We start from the raw sequence: 9,339 nt of genomic DNA, 5'->3' as shown, positions 1-9,339 counted from the left end.
TGTCTGCCCCACCCCTGGCAGTGTTCAAGGCCAGGTTGGACACAGGGGCGTGGAGCAACCTGCTCTAGTGGAAAGTGTCCCTGACCCGTGGCAGGGGTTGGAACTGGAGAAGCTTTAAGCTCCCTTGCAACCCAAACCAGGCTGGGATTCTATGATTTAAGAGCAGCAAAAGCCCTGGACTCGCGGCCAAACAGGCCCTCGGACCCTGCCCAACTCCAGCTGGGGACGTGACCAGTATCTGGGGTGTGACATTCCCCAGCAGCCTTCAGGACAGCCTTGCTTTACCAGCCAAGGTTGTTTCTACGCTAACAGCCACAGATTTGGGAGAAGCTGCTTCCCACGAGCCTGGTACCAGGCCAGGTCGCTCTGCAGGCAGCTGCCCCTGCTGGGTACCCTCCGGCTGCTGCAGGACAGGACGTGCTGGTGGCTGGTCCTGAGCTCTGCCCCTCTGGAGCCACAGGCAGACCCTCTCTGCACATGCTGTGAGCATCTGTTCTCTTTACAGCAGGGGGCTGAGGGGACAAGAGGCCTTCCCGTGCACTGGCTGGGCTGGAGGGCCCCACGAGCCCAAGGCACTGACCTTCTCTGGTGCCATGCTGGGGCACTTCCAATTGTACAGGTAATACTGCAGGTTCCCGTCCCCAATCCCAAACTTCAGCTTCTCCAGGAAGGTTTTGTTTTCCATGAGATCCAGTGCATTGAAGACGTCGAATCCTTTCTGCACAGGCAAGACACAAAGCCATCAGTTCCTCCTGCTTACACAGATGAGTTCCTCCCACCCATGAGCTGCCTGCCCCCTCTCCTGCCCAGCTTTGCATCCCCAGAAGAAGGGACTGAGGCCACCAGGAGATAACTTCACATTCCACCCTCAATTCAAGTGCTATGGATCTACAGCAATATCATTTGCTGGAAGAGATAAGTGGACACCCTGAGGTCAGCACACCACGAACTGGAGGGTTCAGGCTACCCCAGCATCCCTCTCCTGGGTGGCAGATCCTTTGGGATTTGGGTTTGTACAGCCCTGGGTTTAAGCCCTGCCCCACGGCCAGCCCAGGAGCAGCCAGATGAGCCACCACTCACCGACTTAGCGAGGATGAGAGCATCACTCATGAGGTCGATGAGAGGCGTCTTGGTGTGAACGTTGTAGAAGGAGTAAGCAGCTTTCAAGCTCTTGTGGGTCGGGTGGTTCATGATGGTAGAGGGCAGCGTGTAGAAGCTCAGGAAGTCTGTCACCTCCCCTGGGGCGCTCTGGAAACCAGAAATGACACCACAACACATCAGAGCCAGGATAAAGCCCTGCCTGAGCCCCAGAGGGGCTTTGCCAGCCTGAGTGACATGTGGGCTCCCTGTGAGGAGACTTGGGGCAGCCCAGGATGGAGGTACCATTCTCCAGCAGCTCAAACATCTCACTGACTGGGGCAGCCTCTTCCAGAGGAGGCAGAAACCCAAGAAAACACCCTCAAGTCTTGCTCCTGCCCCCTCACCTCCACCACAAAGGTGTCAATGATGTTCTCCTGAGGTAAGAACCAGTGTTCCACCTCCTCTCGGCTCATGACGGGTGTCAGGTGGAACTGCTTCAGGTACTCAGTCAAGAGCTTGTGCACTGCAGAGATATCTTTGTGCTCCATTGGCCGCAAGCCGGGAGTCTTGGGAGTCTACAGAAAGCAGGAGAAACCCTTTTGAGTTGCTTGAACTGTGACTTTTATCACCCAGGGGTTTTCTGACAAGCAGCACAGAGATGCTCTCTGCTTAGATCAACCTATTTTCAGTCCCAAAACCCAAAGCTGCCCCCCAGCCCTGCTTGCCTGGCAGAAGGATGGGTGTGATCGGCCATGACACCGATGCAGAGACCACAGAGAAGCACAGCACGTCCCCAAGCCCCACAGGCCAAGCCAAGTCCCACTGGACGTGGCCTCCTACCCACTAACAACACAAGATCTCTGCTTCCCTCCAGGTCCCTGCTCCTGCTTGCAGCAGGGATGGGTGGGAGATGCAACCCAGGCACTGCAAGGAACCACCTGAGGTTATGTCCAGTTGGACTCAATTTCTACACTGTGGTTTGGGTTTCTCAGCAAAGCCCAGCTCAAGCAGCACAGATTGCTTCAGGGTTTGGGCTTCTGTGCAAAACCCAGTAGCTACAACCCAGCAGCTGGTGCCTCTGCTGCGGTGGGAGGCAGGAGACAGGAGCCATGTGCTGCCCAGCACTGAAGGAGCACTCTCCAACTGCAACAAGCAGCTCTGACCAACAAAATGAAGGCAACAAGGTCAGGGAAGGTGGTGGCAATTTTAATGCTTTGTTTGGTTTTTCTCTCATATCCAGCTGGGAACTTCCCAGGCAGGACAACTGCAGTGACAGAACTGATCAGTTCGACTAAAGCATGAGGGACTAACCCAGTGCAAGGTCACTCTGGGGCTGTGTTTGGACAGATGAAAGCTGTCATAGCTGCATTCTTGTTTTACCAGGAGGGCAGGATATGATTCACCATGAAACAAAAGCTCACAGGGTCCTCCTGCTGCTAAAATTTGCCCTTAAAATGCAGGTACCCAGGCAAAAAATACATAAAGATTCAAGAAAGAGCAATGGCTTGACAGAATCAGTTACCACATGGATGAAACCCCAGTTCTCCAGGCAGAGGACTTGACCTCAGCCGAGGTGTTTGTGCCTCCAGTTCCCAGCCTCACCTCCTGCTCAGCAGGAGCAGTTCATGAGCTCAGAGCCCTGCCTGGCACCCACCTCGGGCAGCCGGTAAAGCTTCATGGTACGTTGCATAGTCATGTTCCTGCTCAGGTGGGAAAATTTGACCTCGATGAGTTTCCGAGGATTCAGGGACCGGTGCCAGTACCTGCAGAAACACATCCACGGTGGGAGACTTGTTCCGGGCCAGTGGGGTGGCCATGTGGCCACCAGGTTCTGAGATACCAGGAGACAGCAAGCAAGAAGATCGCAGCCCTGGTGAAGAGGCCAGCAGCTCCCACAGAGGAAAACAAGGGCAGCCTGAAGCACTTGTGCTGCACAAAGTCTCCTCTCCTGGGATATATGAGCAGCTTAAGCAAAGCTGCTGGACTTAATCCTGGAAGGATGGTGTGGGGAGGAGAAACCTGGGCTGGAATCGATCTCTCCTGTCCTGGGGAAGCCCACACATGCTACAGAAGGGATGTTGGCAAGGGAAGGGCTGCAGGCAGGAATCTCTTTGGAGAACCCTAGCTGCTCACCTGCAAGTCCCCACAGGCTTTGGCAGCACCACTCCCGCCGTGTAAACAGCCTGGAAGATCCCCTCCAGATGCACCCTCCGCGTGATCTCCCGGATCAGAACCGGAGCCACCCGCTTCGAACGCAGCTTTTTGTGCACACATAGGAAATTTATCTCTACCATCTTCTTCTCTCTTGGGAAAGAAACAACGCAGAGCGTGAGACCCCAGTGTCCTGAGCCAGCAGGATCACCCTGGGCAATCTACCCCCAGCCCCTTCAAGAAAAAGAGCAGTCAAAGCCTTGGGGAAGGCCAAGGAGCAAGGGTTCAGTTTGGAGAACTCTCCCTTAAGCTGTTAGCCAAGGTTTCCCCAAGTTAAATGGTTTCCATCCAGCCCTGGAGGATTTCTGGAAGCCAGAGCTCTAAGCTGACCTCGCTCATTGAGGAAAACAGCCTTCATGGTGGCTAACTAAAAGATGTCCTTGCACAGAACTTCACTGCCCATCTTACATGTCCCCCACCTTCTCCTCCAAGCACCAAAGCATCCCCACTCTCGGCCAGCATAGGTCTGGCTCTGTTGGTTGGGGAGGACAACGTAGCCAGACCTCAGTGCTCCCAGGAAGCCCCACGTACCATCAAGGGGCAGGATGGGAAACGCAGCCAAGCAGCACTCACGTGTCATAGATGTGGATGGTGGCTGGAATCGCACTGATAAACCCAACCAGCTTCCTGCTGGAGACAACTCTGACTCCACAGTGCCACTGGGGCAACCAGCCTGGAGGACGCAGCGCCCTGGAGAAGAGACACGCCTCAGAAGTCACATCCCAAAGGTTCCCAGAGTACCTGCTCCTGCTTCCCTATCGTGCCCTGGGACACCTTGTGTCCTACTCCAGGCTTCCCAAGGCAGGGTTTGCAGGCAGGAGGATGAGAGAGTGACAGTGATGTGACAAGCAGGACTGCTGGGATCCAGAGCAATTCCTTTACTCTGTGGCCAAAGCCAGTTCTCACTAGGGGAAATCCAATTTCACTCAGGAGGAAATTCATGTTCCTCGATTCACCAGCGCCCTGAGGAAACAGCAGCTCTGCTGCAACAGGTCTCCAAGTGTTATTCCTGGCAACATTACCTGGCAGCCACCTTCATCCTACAGCTCCAGGGCATTGAGAGGTTCCTCAGCTACTGGGATTTTTACAAACACTCAGGGATGAACCCAAAGAGTTAAAAGTTCCTGGTTTAAGCTCCCATCTCTCACAGAAGCCAGAGGCTTGGTGAAAGCAATCACAGTGCACCTGGGACACAGCACACAGGGACGGATGGGAAAGGAGGTTTCATGGTGTGACATGGGAAAAGCAAGAGCAGCTGCAGTGCTGTCACTGGGATCAAGCTCAGCAGCATCCAACCCTCTGTGCTCCATGGTCATGGTGCCACTCACCACAGCAGGAACTCGGGAGAGTAATCGAACCGGAACATGTTGTCGTCGTCCTCCACGTAGTTCTCGTTCAGCAGCGTGTACAGCTCTTTCAGCTGCAGCAGCAGAGACCAAGCAGGTGAAGGAAGTTGTTCAGCCACCACCCACCCTGAGATGGGACCCTGAGCACTGTTTGTGTGGCCACAGCAATGGGTAACATATGCAGATGTGGCCCTGCTACTGGCGTGTCCCCCCTGCTCTGGCCTGCTGGCTCCAGGCTCCTGAATCTGCCCCTGCAGAGCAGGGTTAGCAGCAGGACACACAGGTCATCTCCCAGGGAGGTGGGTCACGGTCTGGAGGGTCTTCCCAAGGGAAAACTCCTGGCTGCAAGCATCCTTACATCACCATGAAGAAACCAGGCCAACATGGGATGGGGAAGAGGTAATTGCACAGTGGGGGAAGTCAGACCCAGCTAACTCCAAGGCGATGGCAGGACCACTGAGCTGGGGTACGGTGAAAGACATGTTCCTGTCCCCAAAGCCATCTTTGGCAGTCCAAGCATGGAACTGCCAACTGTGCAATGGAGATGGCCTCCCAACACCCGTGCGAAGCTGCCTGTACTCACCACGCCTCTATCTCCAAGGTCCAGGGCATCCCATGTAAAGCCCTGAGGCAAAGTGTATGGCTCCTGACGGATATTGTCTTTGTCCGGCTCAACGGGACCATGGGTGTTCACCACTTCTCCTGTAAAAGAGAGCAGGGAGTCATGGAGACACCTTCTACTATTTGAAGCCAAGTCTCCACAACACTTCCACCTGGCAACCAAAGTGCCTCATCCTGCTGAGGGGGAGCCACGAATCGCTATTTCACCCACCAGGTTTGGGATGTGCCACACGTGTGTCGTTACACAGGGGCAGGGAACCAAAACTCCTTCCAGGGCAACAGTGCCGCTGATTGGGCAGTAGAGAGGAGGTGACCAAGCTGATGAGAGCTTCAGGGCCACAGCGATGTCCTCCAGGTCCACATGGGATGTCTTATCCTTCCCATTCCCACAATCCCAGCCTCGGCCGGCACTTTCCCAGGAGCTGCTCCGTGGGATGGTGGCTCTCTCCCTGCCAGCTCTGGTCCCTGCCATTTGGCAAGTGTGAGGGTTTCCTTCCCACTGCCCTTAGAGAAGAGCTGCAGTGAACAGAATGATTTTTGTTGGAAAAAACACTGACTCCTAAAGCTCCTGATTCAGCCAAGAGATGTTGGTTCAAGCACTGGCTTTCCTGAAGATGTCAACACAGTGGCATCACTTGAGTGCTGCCAAGGGAAGCGAGCTGTGCGAATTAGGAATTCCTTTAAAAAGGGATTGGAAAGGTTTCCAGGCAATGGGGAGGTGAAGAAAGCCCAGAGCAAAACCTGCCCCCATCAAACCCCTCCAGAAACACTCCCCCCTGGCTGCCCTCTCTGTTTTGAGCAGGTGCTTTGGAATCCAGCCCCCGAAATCCCACAGCACTTTTGGTACCCAGCCCTCACTAGCCTGAGGTACGTAATGCTGTGTGCCAGAGTGTGCTCCTGAGCCAGAGCACAGCACAGCAAGTTGGTGTATGATGGAATGTGCTGTTTTGTGCTCCTCTTTCCCCTGAAGACACCTTCCACCCTTCCTCCGGAGTTTACCCAGGCAGAAATGATGTTTGCCATGTCCAGGATCCTCTGGGAAAAAGGACTAATGCAAGATCGGGTTTTGTTCCCTCACCCAACCCCGTGTCAGCTCACGATGACTTTCCAAGCACAAAGCTGAGATCATGGCTCCCAGCAAACAGTCTCTGAGATCACAGAAAGCCTCAGCCTGGTTCTGACAGCACGCAAAGGAATCAAACACTGTGTGTGTTTGCAGCAAGAGGGACTAGACACAGCCCCATGAAGGAAATTACTGAGGAACAGCCAATTTAAAGCCATGACAAGCTATGGGTAAAACTAGAAACTATTTGGGCTCATTTACCAGTTCTCCTGAGCTCTACATGGATTTTGCTGGGGGAAACTAAGCAAAGCAACCCTGGGCACCCTAGGAGCACTGCAGACTTGCTCCAACGAGGCTGGGAAGGAGCACCTTCTAGCCACACAGCTCAGCAGCAGGGCACCCCTCTGCCTTTCAGATGTGCTGAGGTGCCAAAAGCTCCTGCCACCCTGAGCAACGCCTGGTACTGACAACACATCACTTCTGGTGGAGCTGGCAGTGTCAAGAGGAAACTGGAGAAAGGGCTGGAGCAAAGACTAGAGCTGGGAAGCAGAGTCGGGCTGTTTGCAGGGGGAAGAGAGGAGGAAGAGAAGGGATTTCTCACCTTAGATGTGCATTGCCTGGCAACTTGGCCATAGGCATGCTCTCAAGGTTTGTGTCTCCCCTCTCCTGGCTCAGCCCAGCACCTCCCCATGCCAAAGGCTGATGTGAGCTCAGAAAACCAAAGATGTGGCAGCTCAGCGTATGGACCTGCCTCCCTGAGCAACTGGCCCTGTCTCACATCAAGTTGCCTTCCCTGCTGGAAGCTTCAACCCTCAGAAAGGGCCTAAGTCCTTAGGAGTTGGCAAGAAGAAGGCTGACAATGCTGCACATGGAACATGGGCACAGAGGGCTGGGGAGACCTAATTCAAGGGCTAAAGACAAATGAAGGGATGCCCAAACACAGGAGGCATCAAATCAGGTGTCTGGAATGGTTCCTTATCCCTCTCGACCACCCCAGCTCTCCAGTGGCAGGGCTGAGAGTCCACCATGCTGAATGGGGGACAAGCATCACTGATGCCTTTGAAGCCCAGACAGGACAGCAATGAGGGGCCACCCAGGGACTCACCTGCTGCCCAGAGACCAGCTACTTCAGGCTTCTTTGAGCAGCCTGGGGACCACAAGGCTTCTCCCAAGGAGCACAACCCAGCAAGGGGCTGTACATACCTAGCTTGGGCACTGGCTGCGTGTCCCAGAACTGGTAGCTCCTCTTGCTGGCTTCCTCCATGGTTTTGGCAGGGCCTTGACCTACAGAGAAGAGCTCGATGGCTTTTTGAATCTCCTGGATCCTCTCAGCAGGTAAAGAGTTCACCTGAGGGCAGAAAGGCAAAATGAGAAAGCTGAGCCACCAGGTCTGTATTTCAGCTCTTCCTTTGGGGATTGTGGAGCTGACTCTGCCCTGGGACACTGCGGGGGAGGGGAGAGCAGGTAAGGGACTCCCTTCCCATCTTAGATCCTCCTGTAACCCTCTAGAAGATGGATAAACCCTGTCACCAGCCACCTGCTACACACCTAGAGCTGGTTTCTAGGCACTCCTGGGTCAAAGTTGATGGATGAACTTCCTTAAAATGCTTTAAGCTTCAGTTAAGAGGGTGCTGCAAAGCTCCTTGCTCCACCTTGGCTAACACCCACGCAGAGACTCCCTGGCTCAACCCACACCCAGCACCTGGGCCTCCTGAGCTGCCTTTTCCCTCATTGCTTCAGCCCCCTCCACCTAAGCTGGATCCTTATCTGCAAATGGCAGCTTCCAGAGGAGTCCCTGCTCCCTGTGGACTAGGATGAGGTGGAGAGGCTGAATCAAGAAGAGAGTTTCCTCCTCCTCAGGCAGACCTTGGCAGGGTGGGCAGCTCCAAACCCCAACTCTTCCCTGATTCCTGGAGAATTTCATTTGAAAATGCAAAGCCCCACATTAATGCTCTGCACAGCCAGAGGGACAAAGAATCAGCACTCTGTGGATGGGAACTGGGCACTGGATAGAAAAGAGCTTCTGTTGAGGTGCAGAACTCTCTGTCCCCTGCCACAAGACAGGAGGGGATGAGAGGGCCAGGAGGATGCCACCCTGGCAGGGACAAACCCGACGTGTCCCAACCTCCTTCCTGAAGCACTGGCTGCGAGACAGGACCAGGCAAAGCCAAGAGGGCTGAGACAGACCCTGCTCTGAGCTGGCTGTTGTTCTTACGAAAATCAGGCAGAAAATCAACAGCATCAGATGTCACCCAAGAAGGAGGAGAACACGTTTGCTGTGGTGGCTGTGGGCAGGAGGGGCAGTGGCAGCTCCCTGCCTGTGAGGAGCCAGTGTGACCCTCTCACTGCTCACTGGAGCAGGCTGGGATATCCAGCCAACGATGATGTTTACCCTGGAGCACTTCACAGACACCTCCTGCACCAAGGGCAATCCCCCCCCACGGAGCCAGGCTGGGCAATCACTCGAAAACTTCAGTTGTTTGAGCAGGCAAGTGCCTAAAACCAGGATCAGGAGACTCTTTCCTTGCCCTGAGCTACACTGGGGAGGTTCAGGATGGGGCTGGCTGCTGTGTGGGGCTGCGACTCTGGGAAGGGGTCAGTCACCTTCACCGGCTGGTCCTGAGCCTGGTCAGGCTGATCTCCTCCTTTCTCTTTCTTCCTTTTGGGTTTCTTTTTCTTCTTTTTGGCTCCACTGTCATTTGCTGGACTCAAGCCTCTAAGGAACAAAAGAAACATCATTAGAGCCCTGAGGTTTTCTTTTGGAGAACCTTTACAGGGTTTCTGATGCTCTTTAAGGAAAACACAAGCTCCCTGCTCTCAGTCCAAGGCTCCAGGAGGGTGAATGCTCAGTGCACAGAGGGTGCAGCACTGTGCCCTCTTCCCAACATCTCTCCCAAAGCTCCAAAAGGGGACCAGCACCAACATCTCCCGCCCTGCAGGTCTGCTCAGTGGTGGGGAGTGTGCCCCACACTGCAGGTGACCATGTCTTTGCTGTCACACCACCCCACTGGGCCACAC

At 54.6% G+C, this 9,339-nt stretch overlaps 1 protein-coding gene across 1 annotated transcript in view; it reads right to left on the bottom strand.

The window, feature by feature from the left end:
- NMT1 (N-myristoyltransferase 1) overlaps positions 1-9,060 on the bottom strand; it is a 9,603-nt gene extending 543 nt beyond the window's left edge. The window contains exons 1-10 of the mRNA XM_010022792.1: positions 8,926-9,060; positions 7,525-7,669; positions 5,221-5,339; positions 4,620-4,711; positions 3,865-3,981; positions 3,214-3,384; positions 2,735-2,843; positions 1,485-1,655; positions 1,081-1,248; positions 581-718 (exon numbers count right to left, since the gene is read on the bottom strand). Of these exons, the coding sequence (XP_010021094.1) occupies positions 581-718; positions 1,081-1,248; positions 1,485-1,655; positions 2,735-2,843; positions 3,214-3,384; positions 3,865-3,981; positions 4,620-4,711; positions 5,221-5,339; positions 7,525-7,669; positions 8,926-9,060 (1,365 nt within the window). The remainder of the gene's footprint in view (positions 1-580; positions 719-1,080; positions 1,249-1,484; positions 1,656-2,734; positions 2,844-3,213; positions 3,385-3,864; positions 3,982-4,619; positions 4,712-5,220; positions 5,340-7,524; positions 7,670-8,925) is intronic.
- Positions 9,061-9,339: the final 279 nt, after the last annotated feature.

Source organism: Nestor notabilis, unplaced genomic scaffold (assembly GCF_000696875.1).
Source record: "Nestor notabilis isolate BGI_N333 unplaced genomic scaffold, ASM69687v1 scaffold18169, whole genome shotgun sequence".
NCBI lineage: Eukaryota > Metazoa > Chordata > Aves > Psittaciformes > Psittacidae > Nestor > Nestor notabilis.
This window is presented reverse-complemented; position numbering and strand designations above follow the sequence as displayed.